Source organism: Bubalus bubalis, chromosome 21 (genome assembly GCF_019923935.1).
Source record: "Bubalus bubalis isolate 160015118507 breed Murrah chromosome 21, NDDB_SH_1, whole genome shotgun sequence".
Classification (NCBI taxonomy): Eukaryota; Metazoa; Chordata; class Mammalia; order Artiodactyla; family Bovidae; genus Bubalus; species Bubalus bubalis.
In genome coordinates this window covers 735,213-752,569 of record NC_059177.1, presented here as the reverse complement: position 1 = coordinate 752,569, position 17,357 = coordinate 735,213, and the positions used below count along the sequence as shown (strand labels likewise).

The following is a 17,357-nucleotide window of genomic DNA, read 5'->3' as shown; positions in this document are numbered from 1 at the left end:
AGACTCTTGGGAGACTCCCTTGGACTTCAAAGAGATCCAACCAGTCAATCCGAAAGGAAATCAACTCGAATATTCATTGAAAGGACTGATGCTGAAGCTGAAGCTCCAGTACTTTGGCCACCTGATGTGAAGAGCCAGTTCCACTGGAAAAGTCCCTGATGCTGGGAAAGAATGAGGGCGAGCAGAGAAGGGGGCGACAGAGTATAAGATGGTTGGATGGCATCACTGACTTAATGGATGTGAGTTTGAGCAAACTCTGGGAGACAGCAAAGGACAGGAAAGCCTGGCATGCTGCAGTTCATGGGGTTGCAGAGAGTCAGACGTGACTTGGCTACTGAACGTCAACATAGTTGATTTACCGTGTCACTGTGAGCTTCACAAAGCAACAGTATATAGCAATATATAGCAACAGTATATGGCAATAATTACAGCAAAGCAATATTTTATATATATATATGAACCAGAGATCAAATTGCCAACATCGGCTGGATCATCGAAAAAGCAAGAGAATTCCAGAAAAACATCTATTTCTGCGTTATTGATTATGCCAAAGCCTTTGACTGTTGGATCACAATAAACTGTGGAAAATTCTGAAAGAGATGGGAATACCAGACGACCTGACCTGCCTCTTTAGAAACCCGTATGCAGGTCACAAAGCAACAGTTAGAACTAGACATGGAACAACAAACTGGTTCCAAATAGGAAAAGGAGTACATCAAGGCTGTATATTGTCACCCTGCTTATTTAATTTATACGCAGAGTACATCATGAGAAACGCTGGGCTGGAAGAAGCACAAGCTGGAATCAAGATTGCCAGGAGAAATATCAATAACCTCAGATATGAAGATGACACCACCCTTATGGCAGAAACTAAAAAGCCTCTTGATGAAAGTGAAAGAGGAGAGTGAAAAGTTGGCTTAAAGCGCAACATTCAGAAAACTAAGATCATGGCATCTGGTCCCATCACTTCATGGGAAATAGATGGCGAAACAGTGGAAACAGTGTCAGACTTTATTTTTGGGGGCTCCAAAATCACTGCAGATGATGATTGCAGACATGAAATTAAAAGAGGCTTACTCCTTGGAAGGAAAGTTATGACCAACCTAGATAGCATATTCAAAAGCAGAGACTTTACTTTGCCAACAAAGGTCCGTCTAGTCAAGGCTATGGTTTTTCCTGTGGTCATGTATGGATGTGAGAGTTGGACTGTGAAGAAGGCTGAGTGCTGAAGAATTGATGCTTTTGAACTGTGGTGTTGGAGAAGACTCTTGAGAGTCCCTTGGACTGCAAGGAGGTTCAACCAGTCCATCCTAAAGGAGATCATCCTGGGTGTTCATTGGAAGGACTGATGCTAAAGCTGAAACTGCAGTACTTTGGCCACCTCATGCGAAGAGTTGACTCATTGGAAAAGACCCTGATGCTGGGAGGGATTGGGGGCAGGAGGAGAAGGGGACGACAGAAGATGAGATGGCTTCATGGCATCACTGACTCGATGCACTTGAGTCTGAGTGAACTCCGAGAGTTGGTGATGGACAGGGAGGCCTGGCGTGCTGCGATTCATGGGGTCGCAAAGAGTCGGACACGACTGAGTGACTGAACTGAACTGAACTGAACTCTGTATTGACAACAGTGTATCCTGCTTGGGGACAGTTTCTCCTTCCTGAAAACCTTTTGGCTAATCCTTTTATCTTAAAAGTGTAAATTATGGGAGTGGGTCTAATAAGATCTTTACAATCTCCAGACATTCTTTTGATTCATTGTAATAACTAATTAAAAAGTATTTTACTCTCTTGCTAACACTAGCGAGGGGGCACTCTTTCTGCCCCCTTCTGATGTCTGTCAGAAGCTTTCTCTACCTTTTTTATACTTTAATAAAACTTTATTACACCAGTTCTTCCCTGGTGGCTCAGATGGTAAAGCGTCTGCTTACAATGCAGGAGATCCAGGTTCTATCCCTGGGTTGGGAAGATCTCCTGGAGAAAGAAATGGCAACCCACTCCAGTATTCTTGCCTGGAAAATCTCATGGACGGAGGAGCCTGGTAGGCTACAGTCCTTGGGGTCACAAAGAGTCGGACCCAACTGACCGACTTCACTTTCACTTTATTACACAAAAGCTCTGAGCAATCAGACCTCGTTTCTGCCCTGGATCGAATGCTTCTCCTCCGGAGGCCAAGAATCCGTGCATCTTTCATGGTTTAGCAACCTTTCAGAAGTTAACTACATGATGACCAGACTGTATCCAGGACTTGAGCTGCCACAATTCTGAGAATTGACTTCAAAGAAATGGGAACAAGCGCACCGCAGGACTGAAGATTAACTGTACCTGTAACAAACAAGATGATGCCGGTCAGACCACTGATGACCAGTGAAGATGACTGTTAGAGATGACTGTGCTGTTTCTGCGTGTAACCTCCCCCACCCCACTCTGTAAAAGCTCTCACCTCCTGCTTGGTGGGGTGTTGGGGGGGGAGTCAGTCTTTGGACATATGTCCGCCACTTGCCCCCACCCCAGTTGCCAGCATCTGAAATAAAGCAAATTTTCTTCCCACCAACCTGGCCTGCTTATTGGCTTTTGAATGGCGGGCAGCCAGACCCCCAGATGCTGATCCCCTTTCAGGTGCTGTTTCTCCTGCTCCTCAGAGCCTCCTCAGTTGGATGCCCAAGAGGTCACAGGGAGGATCCTTTTGGCCGCCCAAGGGAACTCTTCTCCAGTGACCTTTTGCCTCGAACCCATGGTCTAAAACTTGTTTGCACTAGAATGGAATGAGCGCAGCAGCAGAGATTGCTATTAATAAAATAACAGATTCTGAGGAGAGGACTGGGAAGGAAAACAAATGCAGTGTGAGGAGAAAGAGCAGAGTAAAGGGGAGTCGGAGTGGTGAAAGCTTCCTCCTGCCCTGCCGGGGTCATCTCTCCCGAGTGTGTTTGTCTCTGTCCCTGGAAACCACTGCGTGGAGATGGCGCTTCCTCCGCTGAGGGGCTGAAGATGCTCTGTGCAGGTTTCTTTGTGACAATTTATATGACAGCTTGTCGGATGCATTGGGTATATGGCTGACCTAGGGTATGGAATGTTCTTGATGTGGATGGCAGGGCCGTGTGGAATCTTCCACTGCCTTCTACACGAGTAGGAGTTTCAGAGCTGCAGCCTGTAAGTCCCAGGAAATGCAAAACAGTTTGTGTATGCCAGACCATCGTACCAAAGAGATCTTGTCAGTTTCCTTATAATTTTTTAACCTTTGAACTGCTTTTGAAACACTGCGCACTGGAAGGAGGGCGGGGGAGAGGAGTATCTTGGGACTCTCCTAAGCCACTTGGCGGGGGGCGGGGGGAGACAGGGGGAACTACAGGCTGCCTGGTGCGATGCTGCTGCTGCTGGGCTCAGTTCATCTCAGGTCACTTCAGGTTTCCTAAGGGCAAGACGTTTTCTCAGCAGAAAGGGGAGATGTGCTGTTTGTTACTTAAGACACTAGTTTAGCACTGCTTTGTTTTCCATCTCTCAGGTTTTTAAGGAGGAGAAGTACCTGAAGGACGCAGTGGAGTGCAGCGACGTGATTTGGCAGCGAGGTCTGCTGCGGAAGGGCTATGGGATCTGCCACGGGACCGCTGGGAATGGCTACTCCTTCCTTTCCCTTTACCACATCACACAGGATAAAAAGTACCTCTACCGAGCTTGCAAGGTAAGAGCATGTCTATCCAGACAGCTTTTGAGCCCTCCAGAGCACACAAAGCCCAAAACAGCTCTCTGGTTTCAGACATGCTTCGCCCAGCTCTGCAGTTTCTTCTACACAGCCGTGTCCCTGCTGACCCTCTGCCTCAGGGGTCCTCTCTGTGCAGTGGGACTGGGGAGTGGAAATGCCCTCTGCCATCCCACAACCTGTTAAGTGTGCCTTCCTGTGCATTTATTAGCCTCATGACTTTAGAACGTCCCTTCTTTAAGCCTCAACTGGAAAAATACTATCCGCTCCTAAATTTGTTCCAAGAAAAATTAATTGTGATAATGGGCAGATCATCAGTCAGTGCCCCTGCTTAAAGTCCTCCAATGGTTCACATTGCTCCATGCACAGAACCCACGCCCCCACGCTGGAGGGCCCCTGTGCCTCAGCCCTCGCGTGCCTCCTCTTGCCTCGCCATGTGCTCCACACTGCCGCTTCCGCACCGCCCCCCTCCCCGTGCTCTCCGTGGGGCACAGCAGGCCTGGGGCTCCCCTGAAATCCGCCTGGTGGAGGGGACCTCTGAGGTCTCGACCCCAGTGATGGAGCTGCTGCTCGCTGCGGGGTGCTCTGCTTGCTCTTGCTGTGCCACGCCCTCGACCATGATCCGGGACAGTGCCTGGCCCCAAGTGGAGACTAACAAAGACGCTTCAGGTGTTTGAAAATGAATGCACAAAGCAAGACTCAGTAAACGTTTGCTATACACACTTCACAAAATAGTTACGAAGACACTGGAAAAAAAGATTGGAGGAAAATACATCAAAATGTACAAGACCATGGGTAGATGGGGGCATTCAGAGTGGCTTATTTTTATATTTATTACTATTCTGCAGGCTTTTCTTAAACCAGGTGGAATAGAGCCGTGGTGCCCATACTCACAAAGGCCGTGCACACAGGGTCTTGTGGGGGCACCGAGGGCAGGTGCTGGCCCAGGAGTGTCATGTAAACTGAGACCCAAAGGAGAGCTGGAAGCTTTGCAGGGGTGGGGGATGGGAGCAGAGCTGCCCGCAGAGGGAGCTGGAGGGGTGAGCACCCTGGGGCCATGACGTTCCGTTGGCCAGAGCAGAGACATGAGGGGCAGCTTCGGGTGACAGAAGTCACAGTGGCAGATGGGCAAGAAGTTGTGGGGATTGGGAAAGACTTCACAAGGAGGGAGGCACGGCTAGTTTTCTAAAGATGTAGAGCTTTTCAGGTGGGCCAGGAAAGCATGGCATGGAGGGGGGGTGTCTCTCCCTTAGGAGAAGAGCTCCTGCAGAACCATGGAGGCAGGCGCAGCACAGGGCAACCCGACACCCCAAGTGCCCAGTGTTAGGGGGTGCAGGGTGAGGGATGACGTCAGAAGGGCAGAGGCCAAAGAAAGCTAGTCCTTGCCCTAGTCAGTAGATCTCAACCTTGGTTACACTGTAGACTCACTGGGAGCCTGTGAGTGCTTAAAAGCTCTCACACTTAAGAGGGCCTGGACCCCAGCGGAGATCCAGTGGTGCAGGAGCCCAAGCCCTGTGGTCCCAGCACCTGTGGGTCTCCCCACCAGCCACATGAGTCCTCATCTGTCAGGAGGGGCTTCATGAGGGTTTGTGATTCACGTTCAGTCTTCTCTCTCAGAAGGGTCACCATGGTTTCTCCAAATTGTTGTTTAATAATTAATGCAGGAAATGTTGGGGCTTCCCTGGTGGTCCAGTGGCTAAGAATCTGCCTTCCAATTCAGGGGATGTGGGTTTGATCCCTGATCAGGAAACTAAGATCCCATATCCCACATTCAGAGCAACTAAGCTGGCGTGCTGCAGCTACTGAGCCAGTGTGCTCTGGAGCCTGAGCACCTCAGCTGTAGAGTTTGTGTACCTCAGGGCTGCAGCTAAGACCCAATGCAGCCAAACAACTCACTCACTCAATATTTTTTAAAAAGCGGAAATGTAGTTACAAACCAAGGATACTGGCTATGATACTAAAGAAAGATTTAGAAACACTTAGGATGTTGAGCCCACAGAATTTGGTGGATTTTTTTTAATGTGGAGAAGACAGAAATGTATGAATATCTTCCTGATGTCTGACTAAGAAAACCAGATAGATAGTGCATCAAAAGACCTAGAAGTGTGTGAGGGTCTGGAGGGTAGAAAGCAGCATGAATTTTATTATAATGTCACAAAAATCCGTTGAAGAAGTTTCAGAAGGAAGCATCAGAGAGCTCAGAGGAGTTGCTGAGAAAGCTAAGGGATGCGTTTTCGAGAGGAATAGGGTGGGCAGTGGGAAGCCCATGGGCTCAGTGGGGAAAGGAGGGGAGAGGGGGGCAAGCTGCATATTCAGCAACAGGGCTCAGCATGCGGGGGTTTTCGTCTGCACAGAGTGCCTGCCAGGGCGGAAGGCAATGCCTGGAAGAGAGAGAAGGTTGTGACAACCTTCCTGGGTAAATCCTCCCTGACGGATGAGAAACAGGCCTAGACAGGTGACAGGACTTGCCAGCTCTCACCTCCTTAGAGGAGGTGGTGCTAAGTCCCTCCAGGCCCACACTGCTGGCCGCTCTGTTGCCTGGGCATCTGGGCCTTTGATTCTTTGTGAATTCACCATAGTGTCTTTTTAGTTCCATTTCCACCAAGTGAAACCCCACTCTTAAAAAGAAATGTCTTTCTTCCTAGTTTGCAGAGTGGTGTCTAGAATATGGAGCACATGGCTGCCGAATTCCTGACAGACCCTATTCTCTCTTTGAAGGTAAGAGTGAGGGAAACTCCAGGTTCGAGTCTCTGGGTGCGTGCGTTTGGTCCTCCTGGCTCTGTGCACCGTCACAGTTGATCTTACTTAGTGATCAGTGCAAAGCTCGCAAATACCAGGAGCAAAGTTATTCCTTGCTGAAAACTATACTGAGTCTTTTTACCTTGCCTACTTGTGCTCCTGTGAACTTCTTCCATGTATTTTTAGATCTTTTGTGAAGTATATATGCATAGACTGTTTGCTGCTTTGTGATGGAAGAAATAATAAGTTTTTCCTCTGCATTTCACCTGTAATACCATGCATATAGTATTGCTCTATTCACAGCAAACTTGGTTAGTTATTTAGATACATTTAATTATTTAAGTCATATAAAGAAGCATAAATAATTAACATTAGTAATTTAAAAGTATTAGTAAGTAAAACTATTAGTACTTGGAAAAATAATAAGAAAGTTCTGAAAAACAAGAGCAGTGAAAGAAACCAGCAAACACATTGAGAGTCTGCTGCAGGCAGAATGCATAGAATATAATTCAGGAAAACCAAACAGAAGACCTGCAGAGACTGAGATATTCTAACATAAGTTGCAGAAACTAAGGGCAAAGGTTAAATGGGGTTGGGATAAATTGACAGCAACTTTGTAATTACCTTAGGGCTACATTTTACATTAATTCCAAAGTAAATTCCAGAAGGAATAAATGAATACTTATAAAAAATCAAATAATAGATGGATGTTGAGTTTTATCGAATACAAAGCTGATAAGATCATGTGCTTTTTCTCTTCAGCCTCCTAGCACTGTGAATCACATTGGTTCATTTTCAAATATTAAGCCAATCTTGCATCTCTGGAATAAACCTTGCTTGGCCATGGTGTACAGTGCTTTTTATGTATTGCAGAATTGTATTTGCTAATATTTTGTTGATGGTTTTTACTGATCTATAGTCATAAGGAATATTTGCCTGTAGCTGTCCATTTGTATACTGTCACTCTCTGGTTTTGCTATCCGGGAAATACTGGCCTACTAAATTGATATTTTCTCTGTTTTCTGTAATAGATTGTATACTAATTGGTAGAAGAATTCTGGTTTAAATGTTTGGTAACATTCTTCCACAAAACCTTCCTAGCCTACAGATTTCTTTTCCAAGAGTCTTAAATTTATGAACTTAATTTAATAGTTCACCAGGCTGTAAGTTATCTATTTCATATTCAGTGAATTTTATTAGTTTGCATTTTTAAGATATTGCTCCATTTCACCTGTGGGGTCAAATTTATGTGCATAAAATTTTGGTAGTATCCCTTCATTATCTTTTTGATGTTTTGAATTGTCTGTAGTGATATGCCATGTTTTATTTCTGCTATTGATAATATTTTAATCATATAATAGACAAGTGAGCAAAAATTAGCATTTGTCATTATCTTTTGCAAAAAAAGATCTTTTTTAGTATTCACAGATTTTATAATGAAAAAATGTTTCTCAGGATAAAAATTTTCATCATGTCATAAAAATGAGTTGTATCAGATATAACAGAATAACCTATATGTGTGTGTGTGTGTATAGAAATAACAGAATAATAGATATAACCTAAACTGTAAATGAAGTTCATTCAGGTTCATAAATTCAAGTTTATAAATGGCAAATTCAAAGCCCCAGTGGGTGAAAATCTTTGAATGTTCCCTGCCTAGAGGCTGGGAAGCTCTCAGATTCTTCTGGATCCTGTGCCTGACAAATGCCTGGCAAGAGACACCAATAACTTGGTTCTAGTGAGATGGTGAGTGGCTGTGTGGAGGCATTGAGGCTGGCAGGGCCCCCAGTGCTTGGGACCCTTTCTGCAAGAGTTCCCTCCAACCAAGGGTTCCTCTGGGTAGGCTGCTGAGTTACTGCAGTGATTGGCGGTGGGGATTTTAACCAAGCAAGTTTATTCTAAATAGTATTGTTAAAACCTAAGGAAAATATAAAATGCAGCTTTACATTTGAAATAAAAACATAAAGACTCTGAGAGGAAGTTTACATGTTGGAATATCACAATAGCAATTCCCTTAACTTTTTTGTTAGCAGTTCTATGAAATCACCATAAAGTGTCAAGAAGCAAGATTTAAAAATAAGATCGTGAAGAAAACCTGCTGTGTGCTAATATAAGGATTTTCCATTTGTGTGTGTGAAGTTATTTTTAAAGTCCTCACTACCTTTCCCCACATCCTTACAGCCCCAGTAAAGGCAGTGATTAAAAGTCAGTTGGCCTGGGACCCCACCACACACCGTTTTTTTCACGATGGATGACGTTTTTCGTTGCAGGCATGGCTGGCACTATTCACTTCCTCTCTGACATCCTGGCCCCAGAGGCATCACGGTTTCCAGCATTTGAACTCAGCTCTTCACAGAGGGATACGAAGGTTCAAAAAGACTACTGAGAGACCTGAGTGGACCAGAAGCCACCAGGTTGCTGAGTGCTGAGTGCCTGACACAGAACCGACTGGGAATCCTGAAGGCGGGAGAAGGAGAAGCAGACGTCTTCCTAGACCCCCTGTGTCAGAGTGTGATGGCAGACCGTCCCGTCAGCATTCTGTAACAGTGCCCCTCGCCGGTGTAAAATATGAATTCTTCATGTCCAGTCCTCTGTCGTGTGTGCATGTCTCTTGGTGTTTGCTGTCTATAGGTGTAGGTTGTTCTAAACAGAAGCCCTTCTCTGTCCATGAGCCCGAGCTGGCTGTGCATGAGGGCACACGGCAGCCACTTCTCTGTACATACTATTAAAGTGAGGTGTTTTCTGTATTGACAAACAAGGAAATAGGCAGGTGGTGTCTCTTATGTAACAGAATTCTCCACAGTGATGTCCCAGTGGTAAAACTTCCCAGCATTTTCTGCGTGTGCCTTTCAGATGAGCGTGAGAGAAAGACCACTCCAAAAATGAAAAAAATCAAACAGGATTGCTGAAGTAGGGGGTGGAGAGCCTTTCCACTAGATAGTCAAACGTGCACTCTCTGTGTGTTGTGCTCTTAGTGTTTATAAGAAGCCAAAGGGGGCGCATTCCAGCACTGTCCCCTGTTGGGACTCCCATTCTTAGGCTTGTTGTGTGAAGTTCTAGACTCTCCTCAATCCAAGGCAGCCTGTGCCCTGAGGAGTGGACCCGTGATACTGGGGACATTCGGGGGAGCTTTTTCATGGCCACATGAAATCAAGTAGCAGCGGCTGAGGGCTGGCAAGTCTCGGTTCAGTGTATGTTATTAAAACAGACTGCACCTCAGTTCTATCAGCAGTATAACTTAGTGCTTTAAGTTCAGTGGATACAATTCCAGACAGGCTATTCCCATGTCCCTCCACTTAAACTTTTTTCAAATTTTAGTAAGTTATCAAAGTACAGATCTGGGATGAATATAGTCCTTATTTTTGTCTATTATTCAGGTGATAGAAATCTCACATTTGATGAAATGTATTAAGCATAAAGTACTGGTCTGTATCTATGCGTGTGGGAAACAGTTCTAACCAAGAAAATTACACTGTCTGTCTGATGTTTTTTGTTTTAAAACTGGGCATTAACTTGGATTAGCATACCCTCATGGTATTTTTACCATGTAGATCTGTCTTTAGAAGAATTTTGTTGTCATGGTATGAATGGTCTGAGACTTTCTACAGACTTCTCACTTGTGGGCCAAGGCATGATCAAGACAAGGTAGATCTCTGATGATCTGCTCCTTGTCTACAAGGGGTTGTCAAGTGTTTGTCAGCCCTGGTTTCCACTCCTTTCATAAAGGAGGAAGAAGAACGTCTACATAGAACAGAGATTCCTTTGCACATGCGCAGTTCTTGGGATGTCAAGCCTTGTTTGTGGGGCTAACACCCTAACACGTGCCCTTTGGTTTCTAAATGATGCCTCATGCATCTCTTCATTTTCTGACACTCATTTCTGTGTCATGACTGTTTTTTTAAGTTTATTTGATGACTTCCATAGGTATAAATCCTCTTGATTGTATATTCTGACCAGCTTCCTGGGTCTCCTCATGTGCTTCTCAGGCAGCCCCGTTTCCCAGGACCCACAGGTGGGACTGGAGTGGGTTGGGCTGTTGTGAGAAAAGCTCACTCGACGTCAGCCCACATGCACCGTTCCCACCTCAGCCAGAGCTCAGTGGCAGCCCTGCAGGCCTGGGCACGGAGTTATATCCAGGCTGGCTCATTTCCCAGGGGAGGCCAGAGCAGCAGCACGGGAATCGCCCCACTCAGCAAGAGCGAGCCGCTCTTGGGAACCCGGGTTCTGGCCACATCTCCTGACCAGAAGCAGTAAGGGTGACCCTTTTTACCTGGGCATCTTGCCTGTGTGTTCAACTTGCTTCTGCCTAACACACTGAGGGAAGATAGAGCACTTGTGAGGTGAGTGGAGGATATGTTATTTACAGGGCTTGTTTAGAAGCCTGCTGACCTGCTACATGTGTTAACAGCGCAGGCTGTGACTCCCGGTGGTGACACGGGCTCCAGTTCCCAGTTCCCCGAAGAAAGAGAACAGCCCCAGCTGATGTAGTGGTTCTGATAGCGTGTGAATTCGGATTTCAGAGCCTTTCAGTGATTTCTTAGATTTGTTCGTTTTCTCCAAAATGTGTGTAAGCTTTTAAAATAATGTGTATGCACAATTCCATTTTAAAATCTGAAAGAGAAAAAGTTGAGGTCCACAAAAAGTGTGTGGGGTACCCTAGTTCAGTACTTAGTAAAAACGGTTTTGTTGCGACACCTGCGGGGTCTTCCTCTGTTCTCAGCTCTCTCTGCCTTCAGGAGCGATGGTTGGGAGCCTTGGTCACCAGTGTGAAGGTTGCCTTCCTCATAGAACATGTGGCGACTGCTAGTGTTGGGATGTCCTAGATAGCTCACTAGAATAATAGCTTTCTTTTTTTACTCCAAGGCCCTCCAGAACCTGGGTAATACTAAGAGAAACCTGTCTTGAGCTTGCATGTGTAACAGGCCTTTTCATTCACAGTTGCCCTGAACAGTCAACAGTGCGTTGGGATCACGGCATGGCTGGTGGGGTTATGGCATGGCTGGGGGGTCACTGCATGCCTGGGGGTGGGCACTGTACTCATTACTATTTTCCAGTGAGGAAGCTGATGGCCTGCCCTGGTCACAGCTGGAATGAGGGATAGTTCTTGCCCGTGGCCAAACCTGTGACTTGTACTCAGCACTTTCTCTCCTATGTGCCCGATACAGAAGGTGAGAAAGTGAAGCCTGAGAGAAGCTCTGTCGTCTCTCCCCTGCTTTCTGGGCCCCTTGAACCATTCAGTGCAGTCTCAAACTATTCTTAACTTTATAAGGCAATCTTAGAGCTGTTATTTCATTTGCTAAATTCACAAAAGCAATACTCAGGTGTGAAGTCCAGGTTCCCTAAACATTTTTATAGACTGTCTTTACTCCTTCCCAGTCTCTTTGCTGAAGCTTAAAAAGGGCCCTTCCAAGTCTGAATTTTTCCACATCACATCTGGAGGAGAGCCAGGTGTCATTTCCAGCATGAATGTCACCGTGATGCCTGTCACCCTTCTGTTGGACTGGCCAGTGGCCCTGGCAGGCTGTGCTGCATCATTGCTTTTCCTGATCAGAGGAAGATTGCAGGCTCCTTCAAGGCCCCTGCTCCATGGAGATAGGTCACTGGATCACGGGGGCTATAAAGAAGTCCAGTCTGCATCCCAGGTGCCACTGCCACCCCCTTCCTTCTCCAACTTGGAGGTGGGAGGCTTAGTTCCTCCCAGCGAATGTTTGGTTCAGACGTGCAGCATGCCAGGCCTCATGCTCATTGCTGACAGTGAAGTGCTGACTCGCCTCTTGCAGCTCACCATCTCTGTTGAGCACCTGCAGGAAGTGAGCTCAGGCTCAGTTCTCACCCTCCTTTGGCAGGACCTCGGACAGCTCCTCGGTGTGTGGGCGGGGCTTGTGACCTGGGTGCACTTCCTGGTCCCAGCAGGAGGGGACCACAGGTAAGCTGACCAGGTCAGTCTTGCAGTCTAATGCCTCTGGTGTGAGGTTAGGCTGGTCCTTGTCATCCATTACCCTCACTCATTTCTGTGTCATGACTGTTTTTTTAAGTTAATTTGATGACTTCCATAGGTATAAATCCTCATGATTGTATATTCTAACCAGGTTCCTGGGTATCCTCATGTGGAATGGAAGTCAAGAGCAGAGACTGTGGAATCTGGATGTGTGGAATCTGGGCTCTGCTACTTGTATAAATTTGGACAAGGAATTTCCTACTGAGCTTTTCTGTGTAATCAGGATAACCTTATTTGGTTAGTGGGAGAATTAGAATGAAATAACAAATGGAAGAAGCACCTAGCACATGGCAGTGCTCTTGTGATGGGGTTGATGAAGGATGGGTGTGGTGCTTTTGTGTGGAGAAACGGGCTCACTCTCCTGAGTAAAAATGAAAATCCCAAATCCCAAGCCTCTCCTCAGTCCGCTTCAGCCAGCTGTTTTGTACACTCTGTGCAGGTGCCCGCTGTGCCAAGGTCCTTCAAGGGGAAGAGTTGCCACAGGGGCAAGGAGGAGCCAAACCACAATTTCAGGCTTACACCAAACCTAAAAGTTCAGAGAGGCTGGGTTTTCTGTTTCTCTGACCTGTTCTTTGTTTAATGGCCCTGGAGATCTTACTGCTTCTGTACCAGGTAGATTCTTGTGGCTTTCATGGGATCATCCAACAGATGCAGTCCTGGTCGTGTGTTAACGGGGACCCTACTGCATTCCTTAAAGTATCGTTCATGAGAGAATAAAACATGTACCAAAGTGGCATAATCATAAATCTACCCATAATCATGTAAATAACCCCCACAGTCCCAAGAACTCAGGAGGCCTGCTTTTCAAACTGTTTCCTCAGGGAGGCCATAGGGAAGTTACCAAGAGCTTCATGCTTGGCTGTGGGACACTGAAAGGGAGGGTTGTGAGCAGGGACAGACTTGCTCCCAGAGCCTCTCCAGTAACAAGGACCACACTGCCTGCAGCTGAACAGAAAGTTCTGAGACCTTTTCTGCCTGAAGGATGTCATTGTTCTGACACTTACATCATAGATTGCTTAGAGAATTCTGCACTGGAAGTGACTTTCCTCTTGAGATTTCAAGGTATCATACGGGCTTCTGGCTTGCAGTGTTACCTCTGAGAACCTCAAAGTCACAGTGATTCTTGTTTCTTTGTGCTCAATCTTGTGTTTTGATGTGATTACTTTGCAAGTTGTAGAATTTTTCTTTCTGTCATGATAATGAGCTTAGTCCTGGGTTCTTGGTAGGTCCTTCCAATCTAGAAACTCGGTTTCAAGTCTAAGAAATTTTCTTGAATACTTTCTTTTTAAAAAAAATATTATTTTTTATTTTTTGCTTTTTCTCCTCTGCCTTTTGCTTTCTTTTCTAAGAGATGGCAACTTTATTTTCAAAGCCTTCTATTGTGTCTTTATTTCCAGGTGTTTTTCTTGTCCTTAGGACATCTTTTGTGTACGTCTTCTTATTTCTTATTGCAGTATCTTATCTCTTTGAGGATGGTAATTTATTCAGCACATAGTCATTATGTGCTTATTCAGTGCCATACATTTTTCTAGGCACTTGGAATCCATCAATGATCAAAACAGTCAAAAAAATCTCATCTTGTGGAGTTTGTGGTATAGCAGAGAGACAATAAGTCTAGATAAGCAAATTTCTCCTATGTTGTAAGATATTAAGTAATAATAGGATATAATAAAGCAAGAGACTGACGTGGCGGAGAGAACACACATTACTATTTTAAGCAGGATGGTCAGAGTGAGACTAGAGACAGTGACAGCCAAGACTTGAAGAAGTTCATGGAGTTGGCCAGACGAGTGTCTGGAAACAGCATCAGACAGATGGTGTGCCCTGCTCAAGAGCAGAGACAGGACAGTGGGGAAGGAAGGCCATTCTAAAGACTCTTCACTCTGGGTGAAGCACAGAGTCACTTGAGGGTTTGTGCAAAGGAAGGATATTACCTAGTTTATGTGTTGACTCCTGAGAAAATGCCAGGAGGATACAGGGAAACCAGAATGCTGGTCCAGGAGAGAAACGATGTGGCTTGGCAAGAATGGTGGGACTCTCAGTTCAGTTCAGTTCAGTCCCTCAGTCGTGTCCAACTCTTTGTGACCCCATGGACTGCAGCAGGCCAGACCTCCCTGTCGATCACCAGCTCCTGGAATTTACTCAAACTCGTGTCCATCAAGTTGGTGATGCCATCCAACCATCTCATCCTCTGTCGTCCCCTTCTCCTGCCCTCAATCTTTCCCAGCATCAGGGTCTTTCAAAATGAGTCACTTCTTCTCATGAGGTGGCCAAAGTTTTGGAGTTTAAGCTTCAGCATCAGTCCTTCCAATGAATATTCAGGCCTGATTTCCTTTAGGATAGACTGGTTGGATCTCCTTGCAGTCCAAGGGACTCTCAAGGGACGTTCAAGAGTCTTCTCCAACACCTTAGTTCAAAAGCATCAATTCTTCGGTGCTCAGCTTTCTTTATAGTCCAACTCTCACATCCATACATGACTACTAGAAAAACCATAGTCATGATGGATTAGACTAGACGGACCTTTGTTGGCAAAGTAACCTCTGCTTTTTAATATGCTGTCTAGATTGGTCATAACTTTTCTCCCAAGGAGTAAGCCTCTTTTAATTTCATGGCTACAGCCACCATCTGCAGTGATTTTGGAGCCCAAGAAAATAAAGTCAGCCACAGTTTCCACTGTTTCCCCATCTATTTGCTATGAACTGATGGGACCAGATGCCATGATCTTAGTTTTCTGAATGTTGAGCTTTAAGCCAACTTTTTCACTCTCCTCTTTCACTTTCATCAAGAGGCTCTTCAGTTCTTCTTCACTTTCTGCCATAAGGGTGGTGTCATCTGCATATCTGAGGTTATTAATGTTTCTCCCGGCAATCTTGATTCCAGCTTGTGCTTCATCCAGCCCAGTATTTCTCATGATGTACTCTGCATATAAGTTAAATAAGCACAGTGACAACATACATCCTTGACGTACTCCTTTTCCTTTTTGGAACCAGTCTGTTGTTCCATGTCTAGTTCTAACTGTTGCTTTGTGACCTGCATACAGATTTCTCAAGAGGCAGATCAGGTGGTCTGGTATTCCCATCTCTTTCAGAATTTTCCACAGTTTATTGTGATCCACACAGTCAAAGGCTTTGGCATAGTCAATAAAGCAGAAATAGATGGAACTCTCTTGCTTTTTCAATGATCCAGCAGATGTTGGCAATTTTATCTCTGGTTCCTCTGCCTTTTCTAAAACCAGCTTGAACATCAGGAAGTTCACGGTTCATGTATTGCTGGAGCCTGGCTTGGAGAATTTTGAGCATTACTTTAATAGCGTATGAGATGAGTGCAATTGTGTGGTAGTTTGAGCATTCTTTGGCATTACCTTTCTTTGGGATTAGAATGAAAATTGACCTTTTCCAGTCCTGTGGCCACTGCTGAGTTTTCCAAATTTGCTGGCATATTGAGTGCAACACTTTCACAGCATCATCTTTTAGGATTTGAAATAGCTCAAGTGGAATTCCATCATCTCCACTAGCTTTGTTCTCTAGATGTGTCCTTAGAGCCAGTAGGATTCCTGACAGCCAGGTGCAGAGCATGGAAGAGCCCACAGAGTTGGAGTGCCCAAGCCTTGGAAAGGATGTTGCCTGCAGCTGAGATGTGGAAGAGACTACTGGGGGGATCAGAGTCTGCTTAAGCATGTGGAGTGTGAGGTGGCCTGACTGCTGGAGTTGGGAGGGAGATCTGGGAGGGAACTGTCACTTTGGAGTCATTTGCATATTGATTATTTACACCTAAGAGCTGGATGAGCTCACCCAGAAGGTGAGGATAAAGGGAACAGGGAAAGCAGAGCCTACAGCATTAAGAATCCAAAGGAGTTTGCTCCAGCAAAGGAGGGTAAGAAGAAGTCTCTGGGTAGGAGTCTGTGTTCCTGGAGCCAGTGAGGAAAATACAGTGTGCAGCAGAGTGATTGGCTGTTTCAGATGATCCTGATAAGTGAAAACCTCAGAATTGGCCATTGCATTCATCACCCCGAGGTCCTTAATGAATTGGGGAGCAGAACGGACAACACTAAAGGGGTTTTGTTGCAAAAGAGAGGAAAGAAATGGGGCCATAGTTTTCAAGAGAAATAAGATCAAGAAAAAAATCTTTTTTATTCAGAAAAATAACAGCATGTCTGTAAATCAGTCTGATCCAATGAGGGCTTCTTTTAAAAGTGATGCAGCACAGAAAGGGATGTTGTGGAGTGATGTCTTCAGGTAGGCAGAGGAGACTGGAGCTAGCACCAGGCAGCTGCTCAGCCAGAGAGGAGCCTGTGGGTAACAGATGAGCACGGAGGCAGAGGGTGGGTGGTGGTGGGGGGAGCTTGGAAGTCCTCTGGCTTCTTCACTTGTCTTGGTGAAGTGAGAAGTGAGGCAGCATCTGCTGAGTGAAGATGGAGGAAGATGAGGTGTAGGATGTGAGGAGAGGAGAGAAAGTATGAATGTTGCCCAGGAGAGTGGGAAAGGGGGGAGGGGCTCAGACTTCACTCGGCAGTTCCAGGAAGGGTTTGTTAGGACATGGATTGCTGGGATTGTCTGATTTAGTAGAGCTGGGAATTCGTTTCTGACAACTGCCAGGCTGAGCTTCCCTGGGGACCCCATTCTCCTCTTGGTTGCTTCAGAAGGACCAGTGTGGATGTGCTGCGATGAGTCAGCAGGAGGGGAAGAGCAGTTTTTCCAGCCATGTCCCACTTGCTTTTTAGTTTATCTGAATTACTTTTCCTGTTTGTTGGCTTTAGTTTCTATCTTTCAAGTTAGAAGTTTGGTCTACTAGTTTTATGCTGCAGAAGCTGATTGGAAATTCTGGTCCGAGTGGTGTTGAGTGGCCTGGATCATCCAGTTGGGGAAGCACTGGGATCGGTGTCTGGGATCCATCAGTCCCTGCTGAGCAGCTCCCCAGTGAGGAA

The 17,357-nt window shown here is 45.8% G+C and overlaps 1 protein-coding gene across 1 annotated transcript in view; it reads left to right on the top strand.

Annotated features, from left to right (window-relative positions):
* The window catches only part of LANCL2 (LanC like 2), an 84,243-nt gene extending 75,219 nt beyond the window's left edge, over positions 1-9,024 (top strand). Inside the window, exons 7-9 of the mRNA XM_025272897.3 lie at positions 3,502-3,678; positions 6,342-6,414; positions 8,706-9,024. Of these exons, the coding sequence (XP_025128682.3) occupies positions 3,502-3,678; positions 6,342-6,414; positions 8,706-8,821 (366 nt within the window). The 3' untranslated portion in view covers positions 8,822-9,024. The remainder of the gene's footprint in view (positions 1-3,501; positions 3,679-6,341; positions 6,415-8,705) is intronic.
* Positions 9,025-17,357: the final 8,333 nt, after the last annotated feature.